The sequence below is a fragment of the Perkinsus marinus genome (genome assembly GCF_000006405.1).
Source record: "Perkinsus marinus ATCC 50983 genomic scaffold scf_1104296939976, whole genome shotgun sequence".
Lineage (NCBI taxonomy): Eukaryota > Perkinsozoa > Perkinsida > Perkinsidae > Perkinsus > Perkinsus marinus.
Window position 1 is genome coordinate 165,512 of NW_003212973.1, and position 17,727 is coordinate 183,238.

At 47.1% G+C, this 17,727-nt stretch overlaps 9 protein-coding genes across 9 annotated transcripts in view; 7 read left to right on the forward strand and 2 right to left on the reverse strand.

Moving 5' to 3' along the window:
- Positions 1–361: 361 nt before the first annotated feature.
- Positions 362–543, reverse strand: Pmar_PMAR022535 (hypothetical protein; the record flags this gene model as incomplete). The annotated part of the gene is made up of 1 exon (XM_002782161.1): positions 362–543. A coding segment is annotated over one exon (182 nt), but the record flags the coding sequence as incomplete, so codon positions are not given.
- Positions 544–1,216: 673 nt separating this feature from the next.
- Pmar_PMAR022536 (hypothetical protein) lies at positions 1,217–1,819 on the forward strand (the record flags this gene model as incomplete). Its single annotated transcript, XM_002782162.1, has 3 exons — positions 1,217–1,546; positions 1,605–1,723; positions 1,798–1,819. The coding sequence occupies 3 exons, from the start codon at positions 1,217–1,219 to the stop codon at positions 1,817–1,819; spliced, it is 471 nt and encodes a 156-aa protein (XP_002782208.1).
- A 4,683-nt stretch (positions 1,820–6,502) lies between these two features.
- Pmar_PMAR022537 (hypothetical protein) lies at positions 6,503–6,859 on the reverse strand (the record flags this gene model as incomplete). Its single annotated transcript, XM_002782163.1, has 2 exons — positions 6,503–6,517; positions 6,575–6,859. 2 exons carry the CDS (start codon positions 6,857–6,859, stop codon positions 6,503–6,505), a joined length of 300 nt encoding a protein of 99 aa, XP_002782209.1.
- Positions 6,860–7,517: 658 nt separating this feature from the next.
- Pmar_PMAR022538 (hypothetical protein) lies at positions 7,518–9,229 on the forward strand. Its single transcript, XM_002782164.1, has 5 exons — positions 7,518–7,579; positions 7,622–7,884; positions 8,075–8,282; positions 8,619–8,816; positions 8,869–9,229. Exons 1-5 carry the CDS (start codon positions 7,520–7,522, stop codon positions 9,193–9,195), a joined length of 1,056 nt encoding a protein of 351 aa, XP_002782210.1. The 5' UTR covers positions 7,518–7,519; the 3' UTR covers positions 9,196–9,229.
- Positions 9,230–10,938: 1,709 nt separating this feature from the next.
- Pmar_PMAR022539 (conserved hypothetical protein) lies at positions 10,939–12,327 on the forward strand (the record flags this gene model as incomplete). Its single annotated transcript, XM_002782165.1, has 1 exon — positions 10,939–12,327. One exon carries the CDS (start codon positions 10,939–10,941, stop codon positions 12,325–12,327), a length of 1,389 nt encoding a protein of 462 aa, XP_002782211.1.
- Positions 12,328–13,096: 769 nt separating this feature from the next.
- Pmar_PMAR022540 (hypothetical protein) lies at positions 13,097–14,273 on the forward strand. The gene is made up of 2 exons (XM_002782166.1): positions 13,097–13,526; positions 13,889–14,273. Exons 1-2 carry the CDS (start codon positions 13,121–13,123, stop codon positions 13,996–13,998), a joined length of 516 nt encoding a protein of 171 aa, XP_002782212.1. The 5' UTR covers positions 13,097–13,120; the 3' UTR covers positions 13,999–14,273.
- A 1,561-nt stretch (positions 14,274–15,834) lies between these two features.
- Pmar_PMAR022541 (rab gdp-dissociation inhibitor, putative) lies at positions 15,835–16,157 on the forward strand (the record flags this gene model as incomplete). The annotated part of the gene is made up of 2 exons (XM_002782167.1): positions 15,835–15,951; positions 15,999–16,157. The coding sequence occupies 2 exons, from the start codon at positions 15,835–15,837 to the stop codon at positions 16,155–16,157; spliced, it is 276 nt and encodes a 91-aa protein (XP_002782213.1).
- A 562-nt stretch (positions 16,158–16,719) lies between these two features.
- Positions 16,720–17,250, forward strand: Pmar_PMAR022542 (hypothetical protein; the record flags this gene model as incomplete). Its single annotated transcript, XM_002782168.1, has 1 exon — positions 16,720–17,250. A coding segment is annotated over one exon (531 nt), but the record flags the coding sequence as incomplete, so codon positions are not given.
- Positions 17,251–17,296: 46 nt separating this feature from the next.
- Pmar_PMAR022543 (hypothetical protein) overlaps positions 17,297–17,727 on the forward strand; it is a gene marked incomplete at both ends in the record, with an annotated part of 555 nt that continues 124 nt past the window's right edge. The window contains one exon of the mRNA XM_002782169.1: positions 17,297–17,727. This exon is cut by the window's right edge and continues 4 nt beyond it. Coding sequence (XP_002782215.1) covers positions 17,297–17,727 — 431 coding nt within the window.

Sequence of the window (17,727 nt, forward strand, 5' to 3'; positions counted from 1 at the left end):
GCTCTGTTTGCCCGATTGACGTTAATTGTTCGCACGCTATCCTTCATCGTGTAACACTATCTCGGACTTCTTTTCGCCAATGGCAAGTGACTATTCTTTTATTCTACGATCGTGTTCTTCTCCTCGCAACATCGGTCTCCCCGTCCAGGCAATCAAATGTAGAGTTGAGGAGTGGGATAAGATGTTCGCTTGATTTCACAAAGCATACGACCTCGTGGGTGGGTTTGATACGAGAGTCGTCCCGTTCGGGCCGAAGCAATCATCGACCTCAGTCAGTAAAAATCTATGACTCATCATCGAAACGTGAAGCTACAGTAATGATGCCATAAAAGGGTTCGATATCAGACAATATATTGTGGGCCTTGCGCTCCACGTCAGCCTCCTGGCTCTTCTCAGTAGATTTGTGCTCAATTGTCGATCCAGGCATCTCTGAGATTTCAGACAAACTCAGTCGCTCCTCTGCAGCTCGCTCGTCCTTCAAGAGTGACACTTCTCTCCGTAGATTGTTGATTTCTTTAATCAACGTCATATTGCCCTGAATTACTCCCATTACTCCTGCAGTATTCGTAGATCCATGAACCTTGAAAGAGGCCCTCTTTAAAAGGGCACACGCATAATTTCCTAAGCATCTGCAGTAGCTTCCCGAATAGTGAACGGGATAATAATTCGCCTTCCCACTCGAGTTGCCTTCTCATGCTTCTCATTCAGAGTACTAAAATACTTCTCAAGGTGTTCTCTCCGTCTATCGAACTTCTGGTCACCATAAACTGATGACAATCAATTCAACTGCCGCCACAGGATAAGGCAGACGGCTCGTCGATATCCGCTATGGGCCATCGCCAAATGCGGCGGTTATGACAGAGGACTACGCGGCCTCAATCTGGTTATCCATCTAGTGGATATTGTCATCCTGAGGCATGACTTTCCTCATTTCTCACCACCCCATTTTTCCATAGCGGGTTAACGCTATAGAAGGTGACGCGTGGGACGCGAGTCGGCGTCGTAAAACGCGCGTACGCCATCGATTATTTTCTTTGAGACGAGACGGCTTTAGGATGAGAACTCCTATTCGCCGGTCTCCATACTTCGATAGAGCTATCAAGCCGTATTGACTGTTGTAGTCCTTGTCACACGCTTTCTAATGAGCGGTATTGGACCTTACTTTACAGCCCATCAATCTACATTGGAAACTTCAGACTTGAGTTCAGAGTCGCGGATGACAGAAATTAGAAAGCTGGCCGACAACTTCCCCGAGGCCCCCGCGTATCGTGATGTCTTGGCTACCCTCGACTGGGACAACCTGGACAAGCCGAATGATGATACTTTCATTGATGAGACTGCCACCGGTTTCGAAGCTCTGAAGGACCCGAACACAAACGTTCGCTCTTGGCTAACCAGATGGAGTGCTCTTGTCCATGATAGACTGAAGAGTTCCTCCGGATCTGTGCCTGTGGGTGAAGACCCGAGCATGACCGCTCAGGGCGTGTTCAAGTATCTCCTTTATGGAGCTGAAGTGGCCGGCGTTGACCTCGAGATGGCGACCCTAGTAAGCGCGGCGGTAGAGACATCGGCTCTGAAAAAGACCCTACGTCTTCATCGGTTAGGCTGGGTTAGGCTCAGCGAAGACGCACGAGGACAGGGTGGTGTTTGTCTTAAAACGCCGTGAGGCTGCTGACAAGAAGAACGAGCGGCACGTTGAGGATGTTCCAACCGAGAGACAAAAGTTGATTGGCAGTCCTCTGCTCTATAGGGACATCTCCCCTCCAAATTGGCCTGGCACATTCTGGTTTTCCGCAGGTCCGGTCTGACCTGGATTTGACTATAGTCGTGGGCGTATGTGCCTGTGGGAAATCTCCTTCGACAGAGTAAGCGTTGATGAAATTACTATTACATTTATCCCCATAAAGACAGCAACCACGTAAGAAATGTTTACACAGTTTTGTCCGTAGAAACTGTTTTCGAACTCCAGGAGCGACTACGAGGCAGATTAAAGCATCACTATCATTGGTTCCCCATTGTTACCAGACATATCTCCACGACTGTTGTTTGACGAGGTCGGTGTGAGGGCCCTGAATCGAATGGCAAATTTCAAGAGGAAGTATGAATGATTTCTACGTAGTGTTCCCCGATGCAGTAGTGTGTTTACTGCCGCCATGACCATGATGACCACCATGCTGTTGTTGCTGATGAGGAGCCTCTGGATAGTGTACACCAACAGGCAAGGGGGCTCCCGATGACGTGACGACGTTATTCATATCCCGAGAATTCATTTAGTATATAAACTAGCTAGAGCAGTGTGGGAAAATATGCTCATGGTCAACTACATGTGTCAGTGACAATTATGAAAATTCTGAGTAAATTCTTATTGGTTTCTGTATATTTCTACCCTAATTCGTATATAAACTACTATATTTAGTGATGAAACTCCTAAGCTCAGCTGAGGAAAGCGAACATATATTCCAACACTGAGCGAGATAGCGTCCTCCAAGTCGATGTAAAGTTCGTCGAAAGAATTCACGACCCTCACATAACGACAAACTGTCGAAAACAACTTTAGCTAATGAAAACGACAAGTTGTCTAAACTGCCCCTCTGCAGCGACATATGCGACTTTCGACAAATACTGTCGGAATCTAAACGGTCAGAAGTTGTCGAATATACTCGTCTTTTCGACAACGTTGGCGAAAGTATGATACAGCATGCTATGTGTAATATGGACGACTTAATTACGACATTTATTGTCGAAGCCGATGAACGAGCTTAATATCGACCGCTAAGTGTCGAAATAACAAGTATCCTCAAATTCGACAAGTTGTCGATAATACACAGTTGACTAAAAACGGGTACTTTCTTGCTTGCCTTGACGCACGCTCCGGACCATCAGCGTGGATTTCAAGATGGGGATGAGGGTACCAGAGCTGTGCTGTCGATGTCCTCAGGACTATGTCCTGTAGTTTGGGGTTGGCGATGCCCACTGAAGCGCGATCATAAAACTTCGCGAGGGTCGTACCCGACTTGGTCAGACTGAGAATGAGAAAATTTGTCACTGGCGTTTGATGGTGACGGGATGCAGTAGCCCGCACCACGACATCCCCCGGATCTGTGGAGTTAGGAGGCAACATCTACGGCAGTACCCTTAGAGTGTCGCTCTCCTTCCCTTTTTCTGTTCGGCTGGTTATAGACTATACCTCCAGAGTCTAGAGTCTAGACCGTTATAGACTCTATCGACTATAACTTATAGTCGATAAACGGTTCATCTATGGCTCATAATATGCGCCTCATATAATCTACCGCATCTAACGAGTACAATTTAGTTTCCACTCGAAAAAATGTGGATTTCATACGGCCCATCGGCTATACTAACTCAACTCCTGTTGTAAATCAGACAGTTAGAAGTACAAGTTCGGGAGTCATAAAGTTACTACAGAAAGTTAGCGGGGAGACTGTTGACTCTTCCTGTATCTTCTGGATACCGAAATAAACTGATTTTGTTACGCTCCAGTTGTGTCAATATCATCAATCTCTGTCTCTCCTTTATCGAAGCACGATGTGATGATATTCCGGATTCCATAAATTCATAGCACCAATCTTATCACCAGGTGGAAAGCTGTAAATATAAGGGTTGAGACCCCGAGCATCCAGACATAACCTACACTTTGTAGTTAATCGGCCTTGACGATTTCTGGCACCACACACATGTAGTAATCGGCGAAAGTAGAAGGATCTTCGTCATCATTCGATATCTGCCATGATGGCAGATATCGACGACCTTGGCATCAAGTAGCTCCTTCAAGGCACTCTCATAAGCCTCTTAGGAACCTCAGTTGGATGAAGAAGATTTGAGAAGATGGAGAGATGTCATGACTGGACAGACTACGGTGCTGACCAGAAGTCACAAGTGGTTGCTCGAGAAGGTTGTCGTGAAACGTCACTAGCTTTTCAATAAAAGTATTAATGTCAGGGTGATTGCGTGACGGGGAATGAGAGCCAAGGGAACTATGGAGGGCTTCAGCTGCGTTGTTGGTTCGATGATTTTGGCTTGGCCTGGCAGCCCAATGTACCGGAGGGGAGGTAGAACCTGAAAGTGGAGAATGGGCACAATCACAGAAATTTTTGGTTAACGTTTTATTCGTATGGGTAAGTCCTGATTTCCTCAACGTTAGTCAGTGGATAATATCCACAGTACGTACGTCTCACGTGATATTTCGATAAAAATTCCATATGAATTAGACAGTCGTCCGTTGTATCCGTGCATCCATACTTTTTGGAACGTACGTCGCGGAAGTCGGAATACAGTTGAAACTTTATTTTCATGAGTCAGTGAAAGCGAGCTGCATGTGTGCAAGATCGTTTCTTTACTATGTAGGTTAGCCGCTCACCTATCACCAGCATCGCAGGATCCTTAGTATCATATCTCGCGCCGTACAGACGCGCGCAGCACAACAAGAGAATCTCGCATCGAGAATCACTCTTCACAACGTTGCATTCATATCGTCAATTATTAGCATAGCTTCCCAAATGAAAATACTACCATCAGGAATTATGGATAGCCCCGCATGGATAGACCACACGGGAAAGCCCTCGAGCAAGGATTGCAAAGCACTTCAGTCTCTGGAAATACCAACGGACAAACCGGTACATCTCTGACGAAAGGTTGAGTAATTGGAGCTCCACCGATTGGCTCATCGCTCATGAGAAAGGGTGCCAGCAAGAGAGAGGAGTTCATTATCGTATACAATGATCAACTGAGACAGAGAACTATTGAACTTCCGAGTAAAGTCGGCTCAAGTTGAGGCGATTTCTAATGTTAGAGTTGAGCTACTAAGTTATGTCACTTAATGGAACCAAACGAAATCCCTTGACATGGGCAGCCACATGATGTAGCTTACATCGCTGGACCAATTTCATTAAAGCAAATTCCAGAGCACTGAATCGAGCCATACCAGCGATCGAGCCGTTCAACTCAAACATCAGAGATAGGCTCGGCATGAAACGGTCGTAACATGGCTCGCTCGAATATCTATGTGTTTCATAAATAATAGGCGAGCGAGATAACACATCTACTCTGCAGCCAGATATGATCTGGTTTCCGATACATGGCTTTAATTTCTCCTTGCCTCTCAATGTGGTCCTTAGACTCCAACTGTATTGACCACTGGAAAATTTAGTGTAAAATTTACACTGTAAATTACTCGTTATTAATTCAATTCAAACTTTATTGCTGGGCATTAGCATGTAGCTTACCACCCCCCGGTAACATCCCCGCAAGGGGGTCGTAGACGCGGTGAGGCAGACCACGTACAATAGCTCACCTGAGACTATGGACCACTGTCAGTCTATGTCCACACAATCTTGCGTTCTTATCAAATCTTGCATTTTGGAAACTTCAAAGAAAACTGCAGAAAACTGTCCCTCTACGCAGCCAGAAACAGACGAGTATTACCCTACTTACCAGCTCTGGGCCCAGAGTCTGGGCTAAATTAACCGAGATGAACCATTATCGTGACGAACTGTGAGGCTTGGATGACCTTATTAACTATGAATTATGGTAGTCGGATTATATCGAACTTATGAACTATTCTCGAGATATAATGTGCATCGATGACGTCATTAATCAACATTCCAGGGAAAAAATGCTTTGTTATATTTGGAGTTCACACTCATCGTTGTTGCCACTGTAGTCGCCTATAGGGAAACAGAAGACTGGTTCATCCATTGACGGGCCTTCTAGCAAACACCACCATTCCTGACGTGACATTCAAGTAGATAGTAGTAATCAACTACCGTCGAAGTAATTCCCCAGCCCGGCTCTTGGGATTAACTCAAGTATTGCATATTCGTCAGTGAAATAAGCTCCATTTTACCATGCTACAACACGGATACAAAATACAAGGCATTGAACTAGATGGAAAGTCGCCCTAAATGAGCTATAACTCCCTATGACGATCCATGCATGCTGTTAACCTGAGCCCATACGAGCGGCGTCCTAGTAGCAGATCTAAGACCTTTTACCTTCTCATGAGAAGTGAATATATCTCATGTTTGTTGAGCTGAGCAGCCAGGATCAGTGGAGATTCATTTCGTCGATTACGAACAGAAGGGTTAGCACCATACTGTAAGGCATTCTGGGTACTTCGATGTAACCAACTTACTTGTAAGAGTAACCGAACCATCCGCGTGTCACCACTCCGTATTGCCAGCATGAGCGGACTGTTACCATCGCTCGATCGGCTCACGTTCACCTACAACCCTTGTCAAGCTCCTCGTCTCCTGGTGATGAATTACATCAGCTCCAGCATCCAAGAGAAGGAGGGAGACCTCGAGACTAGTTGACTCCAACAGGAAACTATCGCTTGGACAGGTCTGTGGGTTCGCTCTACAGCCCGAAGCCTGATCACCAAAACGAAGTGACCTGTTATTAACGTTTTAGCCAGAAACTGTGACGTTTTTCCCCATTTTTTGTCCAAGCCTACAACGTGTCAAGCAAAACCACTGTTGCTGAGTCACGCTCTACCAGCCTTACAGAATCGTCACTATTATCACACTACTACATCACTAAAACCCCCAAATCCTACCAGTATTTTCCTAACACGTAGAGCGTCATCAGCCCTGACCGCTCTAAGCATCTCCAATTCGAGCTCTTTGAGGACACCCTCCGACGGTGAGGACGTCTTTATAGCAGGGAAAGTCCGCAGGCCCGACTCCGCTGTCTTCGGCGTGACGGCGCTCGACTCGAACAACTCAGCCGAGATGCCTCTCACGTTGTGTTCTAAACGAGATCGTCCTCCTATACCAGAGCCTTCCAATTCAAGTTTACTCAGGACCAAGGTCCCACAAGGAGTGCTGTTGACCTCGGGCATACTCGAATGCCTCTCAACTCGACCAGCACGTAGATACGCAGGAGTTACGCATGGCCCTGAGTAGTGAAAACATAATACATCGCCGACGATGAATAGTACGATCACCTCTATCGGAACCTCCAGTTAATGTACTCGTGGATGGTACCACGCTGCTGCTGTCCTCATCTCTGGACTTTTTCACGCCAGTCGACTGACACTAACATGGAGTTACTTCAGGTATTCACAACTCCTCCCCCAACCTGCGCTTTCTTCGTATAGGAAGCCTTGGCCGGCGTGCCAACTGCTAGTAGCGAGCTTAGGGCCGCGGGTCGGAGACAACAGGGTCCACATCCTGGGCTAATTTGCAAGTTATACTCGCTGTGGGTCTCGCGGGAATGATGATTACCAAACGTCATAATAGGGAACAAAAATCTTGAAACACACGGCCGATTTTTTCGCCATTAAAATTCACCATGAGATTCCCAAGTAGAGCCTACCAGTTCCACTACAGCTGAGTTGCTACTCGTACTCCCAACCGTGAGGATTAGACGGATCATTTCAACTTCATTCATCCGACGGTCTTTGGCGAGACTGAATCTTGCAATCTTGCATCTCCTCAATGAATAGATGATCGCGCTCGCCCAGAAGTACGCTCGTACTTCATATCAGATTGTCTATGGTATGTTAGCATTTCTTCGTTCGACGAGTTCTGTCACGCGGGGCAACAACCAACTGACGATGGTAAAGATACGGATCATGTCCAAATGGTTAGATGCAAAGTAGGTCCCGGAGGATCTTCCCCCGATATCATATCGACACTCATTTGTCGTGATCGGGCGACCCACCGTCTACACCCAGTTCGTCAAGATGGTGTGCGAAAGCCAATCGGCCCGCTTCGCGATTTGCCGACGGAGTAACTCAGTGGTCGGAGGAGAAAATTCTGTTTACAACACGAGTCGATCGAGCATGAGTTTAACGTCGAATAGCAGCCTGAATCTGAGGCGCTCAACCCGTCGCTCGGGCCAACGGAGAGAGAGCGGCAATAAGTATGTGGGTGTTGGACTATGGACGGCTTGCAGACCTTGAATGTAACTGAGGTTATCTCGAGGTCGATTCTGGATCACTGAGATGGAACGTATGAGGTTAATTTCAGTAGCATTCCTTGGCGAAAATCTTGGCTGTGCGCTCAGTGTATCTTACCGTTTCATGGGCATCCAAGATATTTTTCTATCTCAGATGCTACTGTCAAATTGAGGCTCCATCCATACCTCATTTGACTTCCGTGGGGAGATCCCAAACAGGTTCCCTCAGTCAATCCCAGTCTCCCGAGATGCGTGATGCTGCCTCGAATGAGTCTACCCCGATCTGTGCGTCCGTCTCCGGCTCGGTGTCGAGGCAACGAACTCTGCTCAGCGCCATCGTCACCCGCGTCTCATTCGACAATGTAAGTCATGCCCGATCAACAGCTCCTATCATCGTTCGAGATCAACTCTAATTCTCCGGTGTCTAGTTAGTTAGCTCACTAACGATTTTGGAATTGCGCTCAGGGGTGGTGACTCTTCAGAGGCAACAGCCTTGCACGACTCGTAAACTCGCTCGGGATTCTTATGTTAACCGTTAGCTACATATGTATCTTGTAGGGCTCCTTGAAGTACTCTTTGTAAAGATGTGATGATATCCGAGTTAGTCATTCGCACCAACGCTTTCATTCTGCAATGCGAAATTGTTGTCGAGATGATCTACGATGGATCTTAGTTCAGCTTACGTCTCTGTTTGTCAGGTATCCTATAAGTACTCTTCATCCATCCCTCGGCTTACCTCCATGACCGCTGTCCTCAACACTGCATTCATATTCCTTCTCTCCCTGGATCCTCCTCCCAGCCCAAGCAAGGTCGCTACTGCTTCTAACCCTTGCATGAAGTGTTGGAAATGCCTCATTGGAGAAGATAGTTCTAATCGTTCAGAGTGGAATACTTTGGTGAGTCGCTCAGCCTCCTTCCCACTTTCTACCCCGATACGACTCCTCTCAGAAGGAAGATATCGCAATGCTCGAGTTGCGGCTACGGCAATGCCAAAGAACGCTGGAGAATTGTGGTAAACGCTTCGGCAAGCCGTTTGTCTGTCTATTAGTGCTCTCTGGTGTCCAATCTGCTTCGGGACGGAGGCCTTCTACCAGACAGCAAGAACGTAGACTCGCAGTTGACGATCTCTGGCGCATGTGGGGGCCGAGTGGCAAAGGTGTCCTCGCAGATCGCTACGACTATGAATGGAACGGGGATAAGTTACACGGTCTCGCTTGTGACATCTCTGAGAGGCTCGCGCGGCAGTGGCGGTCGAGCAGTATTGCAGTCTTGTGACCAGGACTTCAGTCCAGCACCATATGAGATATTCCAATCCTTTTTTTCAGAGGCGGTCGAATTTGACGCCGGGTTGTTGAGTTCACTGTAAACTCAAGTTGTACCCTTTAGAATAGTTATCATGTATCGTGATGTGTGTTATGATGATCACATTTGATATAAGCCAGTTTCCTCTCATTGTCGATTTCTCCCGGCTCCAAAGGTGAGTTGCCATACACTTGTTCGTAGCACGCCGGCGATATACACCTTAAGGAAACTATGAATCATGGGATGGGATTTCATAATTTATTTTTCTCCGGGTGTAAACGACTAAACAGAGCCTCACTCGTCAATGCAAGCCTCGACGAGGTCTCGTCGTCGCAGCTCTCGGCAAGCAGGCGTTCGAGAGCACTTAGTTCGCCGAGTATCCCAGTGTCGAGTTAATACTGTAGTAAGCAAGGTCATGAGTAGAAAGGCTCTGAGTAATGCCGAAGGTGAGAGCCGGCGAGTCATGCTTGAGGAGAGGTAACAACTGTGCTACATAGGGTGACTTATCGACAACATGCAGCAGCGGATAATATTATGAACAAGCGTTTTGCCTCGTTGTGTAAAGCCAGAGCGTGATTGACGCCTTAGTGGAACACGATAACGCTGCAATCCACGTTCCTGTGCATTCATCGATCCGGTGGCGGCTGGGAAGATCTTCGTACTCCCACTATGAGCCTATGGAGAGGAACGCTGATACTGTGGGAAGTAGTCTCTCCCGCCGAAGCCTTGTGAGGTCGAAATAGTAAATAGGTTATTGACTATTCAGCGTTGGTCCAGAGAGGCTCGAGACGAGTCGAAGATAGCCTACCTCAGGGGAGCCTTACGACTGAGCATAGTAACAAGGAAGCCACGTTAGGTTGTGACGTCTTGAGAGCTCCGTTGAGAAGACTTATCTCTAGACTGCCTGCCTTCTACAATCTTGAACTCTTAGCTTTTCTTACATTTACTCAATCCTCCACGCTATATATACATGGCCTGCGATAGCTTGTACATTATTGGCCTCTAATACGTCCAGCGAGAAACCCCCCCCACGACATGACTTGTAGATATATTCTTCGTCTTCAACGGCCGGGCGATTAGGTTTCTGCAGGATGACTTGTCGTTCGAAGATCCTTATAGAATTGCCTTTTCATTCTCACTACGTCGCCCTTGGAAAAGTCATGGAAACATATCGGCTTCTTTTATGCGTTTCCAATCTCGATCGATTACTACTCTTGAATGAGTCTCGAATTATCCCAGTTTCTGCTTGGAACACCAACCCTGTCGTCGAGTGAACCCATCTACAGTCACCTCTTACCATCCTATTATAACCCAGAGGCTCTTCAATTCAATGCATACCCTTACTCTCATAGCCCTCATTTTCGATCGCCACTTAGCGCCTTTCTGAACACTAGTAACTTCTATTGTGACGGGCTGGCGAAATAGCAAATCTAAGATACTTTTTCGACAAAGCATGATGATAAAAACTTCAATTTCACCATAACGCCATAGGAACTCCAATTTCGTTGTTTTAACGAAATCAATTTTCTCCGTTCCTATTCAAACAAGCATTTTCATAGTAGCACTCGACAGTGTATAAAAATCACATGTACCCTTTGTGTTGGTGACGACACGGAGCATCAGCTTGTGTCGTCACAGTGTCCCTTTCGTCTTAATTCTTCAGCTTTATTTCCCAGTATTGTTGTAGTAGTTGTTGATAAAGACTTTTATTTCATAATGGTAGATAAAGAAATCGTTTTGAAGTTTCACTTCAATTCGGACATCGTTCGTGTTCGTGCAAGCACGACTGACGTTGATTCGATTGCCAAGGTGAGAGAGTACATTGCTGACGCCTGGCCGGAGTTGCGAGGGAAGGACTTCGACATCGTCGTTGGTGATGGTCTCGGGTCTAAGGACATCCTCAATGAGGACAAGCTTGATGAGCTGTTGACGGAGGCCTCTGTCGGTGATGGTGTCTCGAAGAATATTGGCATCTTTGTGGAGGAAAGGGATGCTGAGGAGAAGGAGGATGATGCTGGAGAGGAGGACAAGGATGACGAGACTCATAAGTGCCCTTACATGGCTGCTAAGGAGTGCTGTCCAGAGATGATGAACGAGTGCCCTTACATGGCTGCTAAGGAGTGCTGTCCCAAGATGATGAACAAGTGCCCTTACATGGCTGCTAAGGAGTGCTGTCCCAAGATGATGAACAAGTGCCCTTACATGGCTGCTAAGGAGTGCTGTCCAGAGATGATGAACAAGTGCCCTTACATGGCTGCTAAGGAGTGCTGTCCCAAGATGATGAACAAGTGCCCTTACATGGCTGCTAAGGAGTGCTGTCCGGAGATGATGAACAAGTGCCCTTACATGGCTGCTAAGGAGTGCTGTCCCAAGATGATGAACAAGTGCCCTTACATGGCTGCTAAGGAGTGCTGTCCAGAGATGATGAACAAGTGCCCTTACATGGCTGCTAAGGAGTGCTGCCCGGCTACGATGATGAACAAGTGCCCTTACATGGCTGCTAAGGAGTGCTGTCCCAAGATGATGAACAAGTGCCCTTACATGGCTGCTAAGGAGTGCTGTCCGGAGATGATGATGAACAAGTGCCCTTACATGGCTGCTAAGGAGTGCTGTCCGGAGATGATGAACAAGTGCCCTTACATGGCTGCTAAGGAGTGCTGTCCCAAGATGATGAACAAGTGCCCTTACATGGCTGCTAAGGAGTGCTGTCCAGAGATGATGAACAAGTGCCCTTACATGGCTGCTAAGGAGTGCTGCCCGGCTACGATGATGAACAAGTGCCCTTACATGGCTGCTAAGGAGTGCTGTCCGGAGATGATGATGAACAAGTGCCCTTACATGGCTGCTAAGGAGTGCTGTCCGGAGATGATGATGAACAAGTGCCCTTACATGGCTGCTAAGGAGATGATGATGAACAAGTGCCCTTACATGGCTGCTAAGGAGTGCTGTCCCAAGATGATGATGAACAAGTGCCCTTACATGGCTGCTAAGGAGTGCTGTCCAGAGATGATGAACAAGTGCCCTTACATGGCTGCTAAGGAGTGCTGTCCAGAGATGATGAACAAGTGCCTTACATGGCTGCTAAGGAGTGCTGCCCGGCTATGATGATGAACAAGTGCCCTTACATGGCTTGTTGTTGTTGTTGTTGTTGCTATCCTCCAATGGAGTACCACCACCATAAGGTATCATCACATCCTTGCATGATGCATAGGACCATTAGACATCCACACGAACGTTGCTGTGCCAAGAAGGACAAGCCCGAGGCTAGCGAGAAGGACGAATCCTCTTCTACTATTGATGATGGAAAGAAGCCTACTACCGATGAAGTTGAGGCATAAGTCAATTTTTCTATCAGATTGTTTTTCTGTTCTCTCCTGCCATTTCAAACACCCAACGACTATTGTCGTTTTTACCTATAGCTTCCCCGCTGCTGCTGGTGGTGTTGCTGGTCAACATTAGTCAGTCCATCGAGGTGAGCATCTCCTTCAACTTTTCGACTTGCGTTTGGTGTGATGCAAATCTTCATCAATAAGTGATGTGACCATCTGTATTGTTGTTCGACTGTTTTCACATAGTAAAATGATATTGTCCACAAATTGAATTCGGCGGTTTCTGTGGGCGGAAAAGGAGTCGGCGGATGTCTTCTCTAAAATGTGTTGTACTTTCCTGAGGGCTCAGTGGTGTAGAGTATATTCATTCGATGAGTATTTTCGCTTTCGTTGTCAACGACATCATCTCGATCATGCACTGAAATGGTTGTGTGATCGTTGGTGATACTGTCACCAACTCGCTACAAGCCATTTGCATTAATCGGACCTAATTCGTATCTTCCTGTTGTCGACCTAAAATACGCCTAGTGATGTCCTCTCTGTATAGTAGCTCATCACATTATTGAGTAATGCCGGTGTTCATCAAGCTGAAGTACGGCTCGGAGGTCTTTCGTTGGCGTCTATTCTACGTCCCAGCCTTGGCCGATGTGAAGCGATGCCTCTATGAGAAGTGGCCTCAGCTGCGTGCGGAAGTGGTCAACATTTACTACGTAGATGACGATGGTGATAAATGCCATCTCACTGAAGGCTCCTTCTTCGATGCATGGGAGATCGCTAAGCATCGTGTTGAAGGAACCGATCGCACTCCAACGCTCAAGTTCTCTGTGGAACTACAGACCGCAGTCGAGGCCCCTCTGGTGTTGCCCTCTGAGCCTCAACAGGCAGCAGTGCCGTGCTTACTGGTGCCGTTGTCGCTGTTGAAGGAGCTAAAGATAGATGCCTTTCGTGATGGGTGGATGTGTTCGGACCAAGGAGGTAAGGGCATGAGTGGAAGTGTAGGGTTATTATATTTGTGGTATGAGAAATGCTGCTGAAGTTGGATGAGCTACGAAATTGACAACAGCGAGTTGAACGTGAAATCAACAGTGAAGTTTTTTTTCCGTTATAGTTCATCACTGTACGAAAACGACAACGACTTGTAAGGCATTCCGACTCGGATGATCTCGGCAGCATATTTTCTCGAGGGAATACTTAAAGCACAATATGGATATCGGGGAGATATATACGTCGTTTGAAGAATCTCGGTGATGATCACCAACAAGAATTTTCCAAAATTTTCCTCTTAAATTCTGTACACTGAGTAAGTTCCTCTGAATATACGATCTCTCGTTATTTAGGTGATCACGCCATGGGAGCCTCTGTGGAATCTGAAGGTTCCTTGAATGATAACGAGAGTGTGAGCAGTGGCTGGCAGGAAGTATCCCGTCAAAATGAAGCCGCTCAGTAGTCGGCTCTTTAGACCGTTGAGCTGAAGTCTATGGATTATGAAATTCTGCCATTGTTCGATCGGTAGTGTTTGGTCACTTTGTTAGCTTATTTAAACATTACATGAATAAAGAAAACTGTGGGCTTCGAACCCACGACCTTTGGTATGTCGAAATGTCCCTGTAACTGTTACACCATTCTGTCGGTATTGGTCGGTTAGTTGATTCCGTCGAGCATACGAGCTGGGTTTGCTACCTCTTGCTCAAGCTCCGGTTAGCCAACCTTTCCGACGTCTCCCATCTCTTTGGTTTTGTGTTGCCATAGGAAGTCGCTGGAACCAACCTCATTCTGTCGGGGCAAGAAAAGTATCTTCTGTTTTGTCAATGCCCTTTAATCACATCATTTTAAAAATCACCCACGGGAATGAAAGCGTGCGGTTTAGGCGGTCCTTCGCAAAGGGTTGCGGATCCCAAGGAGTTGCTATGATGAGCACGGTGAGATCAATGACGGAGATATGCTGGCCTTTTCTGAAAGGGAAAGAGCTCCGATTCCTGTATAAGGACGACGAGGGTGACGCGTGTGTGCTTTTGGAGGGAACGTGGCAAGATGCTGTTATTCTCGCGAGTCGGATAAACGGGGAGGAAAACGATGGGGGAGATGCCCAGAGGCCGATCCTCATCAAAATTGAAGTTATAGTTGAGGAAACGTCCACTGCGAAGGAGGACAGGGGAGTGTCCACTGAAGGTAATATTGCATTCTTAGGTGAGTTGAGAGAAATTTGGTATTAAATTTCGTGGAATCAGCATGGGGTGACCGGAAGATGTTCATCTGCGTTAGGCTACCTCGTCGTACTAGCTTTTATTAGAGTCTTCACATATTCCTCACTCACCGTATGTAATAGTAGGAGGAATGACTTTCCTTGGAAGGCCTTTGTCGAATAAATGGGAAGTAAACAACATGAGAACATCTCGGAAGTCTTCGCACTGTGAGTATTTTGTTGCTCGCACTGTACACACATGGTAGGGTAGGAGGCTTGAGTGTCACTGTAGTTGTCTTCAATGGAGGGCATTTTCATAACGGGAGACCACGGAGACGATCGCGTATCATATACAGCATTTTCAAGAAGTTTTTTTTCGAATTTTTGATAATTTTTTCACTTCAAAATTGCTCTTTTTTCACCGACTCGTTTTAGTAATTCTGGAAATAATATTCACCAACCGCGGATACCAACTCAAGTATTTCTAACGGAGACAATCTGCCTTCAGTTGGCGCTTCTGAGTTCCCTGACAGTGTTCAAGGACGGCCGTCCAAAAAGCCTCGATACGGGGAGCAGCCCCTTTGGGCCCCTCCTACCAACCCAACGTCAACTCAAGGGCACTCGGTAACTCTCAGTGAGAAAGTGTTGGGTCAACAACCGGGTAATATATGGGAAAAATGCGTCGCTCCGCTCGAGATTCTATCGATTCGTGATCTTCAAGGCTACTTTGAAGGAATGCTGTGTTTGGTGGTACATCTTAGAGAAAATTGAAGATATTTTCCAAGACCCACGGTAAAGATACGGAATAGGCCCGAATATGGACGCTCTTTCGTGTGTCATTGAGTTTTCATCAGGTTTGAGTTTTCCACTCCCGCCCGGTCCCTCGCAGAGTGGCCCGACTAAGAGTGAAAACATATCTAGTAGGACCTATTCTGTATCTTCGTAGCGGCAACCTAAGATTCCTCTCAGATGTTCTCGTCACCGATGCCATGAGACAGCACATGCAGACTCCCACCAACGGCCATTCTTAGTTTCTCAATTTGACATTTTTGCAGAGTTTTGCCAAAGACGGTTTTTCATTCGCAGCGTTTGATTTCCGGAATGTCGATCGTTGAGCCGATTCTCGACGAGCAAAGTCGGAAAGTAGATGTGGTGATAGTCGGTACTGGACTCACCGAGTGCATGTTGGGAGCGGCACTCTCGGCTAAGGGGAAGAAGGTCAACTTTCTCGCTCAATTTCGTGGCGCGCGAAAAAATACCATCAGGTGCTCCAGCTGGATTCTAATAGCTACTATGGCGGATCTTCGGCGTCGTTGTCACTTCGGGACTTGCAGAGTTGGGCTGCTGAGGAACCGACCAGCAAGGTGGATAATTTCGTGGCGCGTGACGCTGACTGTGAGGCCTTCATTAATGGGATGCTTTGATTTACCGTTGGTCATCAGATGCCGACCTAAACCGCAGCCAACAGTGGTACATGGTAGACAGGTGTTTCGAGATGATCGATGATGAAATAGTGAAAGAAGAACTACGAAAATGCTCAAGTCGATTTGCTATCGACCTCAACCCGCGGATTCTGTAGGGCCTTAATTTCGTGGCGCGTGACAGAATCCTTTCTTGTCGTCATTTTCGCGTCGAGCGAATCTTTCTCCTCCTTTGTAGTAGCTTGCTAGTCAAAATTGGAATCGCGAAACCCTTGTATTCTCCGCTCTTCCTCTCCCCCAGAAAGTGCTCGAATTTCCGCGCGGAAACGGGAAAATAGGCTTAGCGGGAACATCAGTAGCTTGCCCACTAGAATTCGCATCATCAATTGTGAAATGAGGAGTATCTAAGGTTGCACCTTGCAAGATACAAAATAGGTTACATTAGGCAACTCGTCTGAACTCGGTGACATGCATATACCGTCTCTGCTCAAGTTTCACTGAACAATATATGTGGTATCCTACGGGCGAGCGAGATTTACATAGGGAGGTTCAATATACGTTACAGGTACTGTAAGAGCAAGATGGTTGACCTTCTATTGGAAAGCGGTTGTGCCGCGTACTTGGAGTTTCAAAAACTCAAAGATTCGTTGATGATCTGGACAGGAGAGGAGCGTGGAGGAAATGCAAGTGGGAGCAAGATTGCAAGATCGCCATTACGTGTAACTGATACGCTCACTGTGCCGGTTACTCGCCAGCAGATCTTCAAACATAAGAAATTGTCGCTTCTTGAAAAACGGCAGTTGATGAAGTTCATCACCACTTCGGCGAACCTATCGCCGAATTTGGCCTTTCAAAGTGCAGCGGCAGTGGGGACTGATACATACAATAGCGTTGAGGAAAAGCAAGATTGCAAGATTTTGCAAGATCCAGTTTCTGAGCTGGATTTGACAGCGTTACCGAGCAGACTGTTGGATGGTCTCAAATACGCCGTTTGCCTTGATTTAAACGAGGACAACTGGAGGGCGAATAAGAGCGTTCGGTTGCAGAATCGATTGACTCAGTTTGTCCAGTCTTTGCAAGTCTATGATAGCGACGGGTGAGTTGAAGGTCTTCTTAGTGGCATGCTTCTCTTGTCTTCGCCGATGTGGGAAAGGAGTGGTATGATTGAGCGCACAATTGTTCCCTTTAGATGCGCCTTCCTGCTGCCCTCCTACGGCACAGGCGACATCGTCCAAGCCTTCGCCCGTCGCTGCTCCGTGGAGTCCGGTCTTTACGTGCTGAGATGCACCCCCAGCAAGGTCCGAAGTGTTGAAGGAATGGTAGAGGTCACCACCGAGGGAGGCCAAGTTATCAGAGGTCATCATGCGGTCATCTCCCCGGACTATCTCCCCTGTGACCAGCACGCTACCCACACAATTTCGTGGCGCGCGGTCTTTTGTACCGACAAGCCGTTGCTCTCTGGTGGCCTTCCTTACCGTCTTGCTGTGATGTCTCTACCTTCGTCCACACGGGAAGCTCCTTCAGTGGTGTCGGTATTGCAGACAACACTGTCTGTTGGTGTTGACAAGAAGAG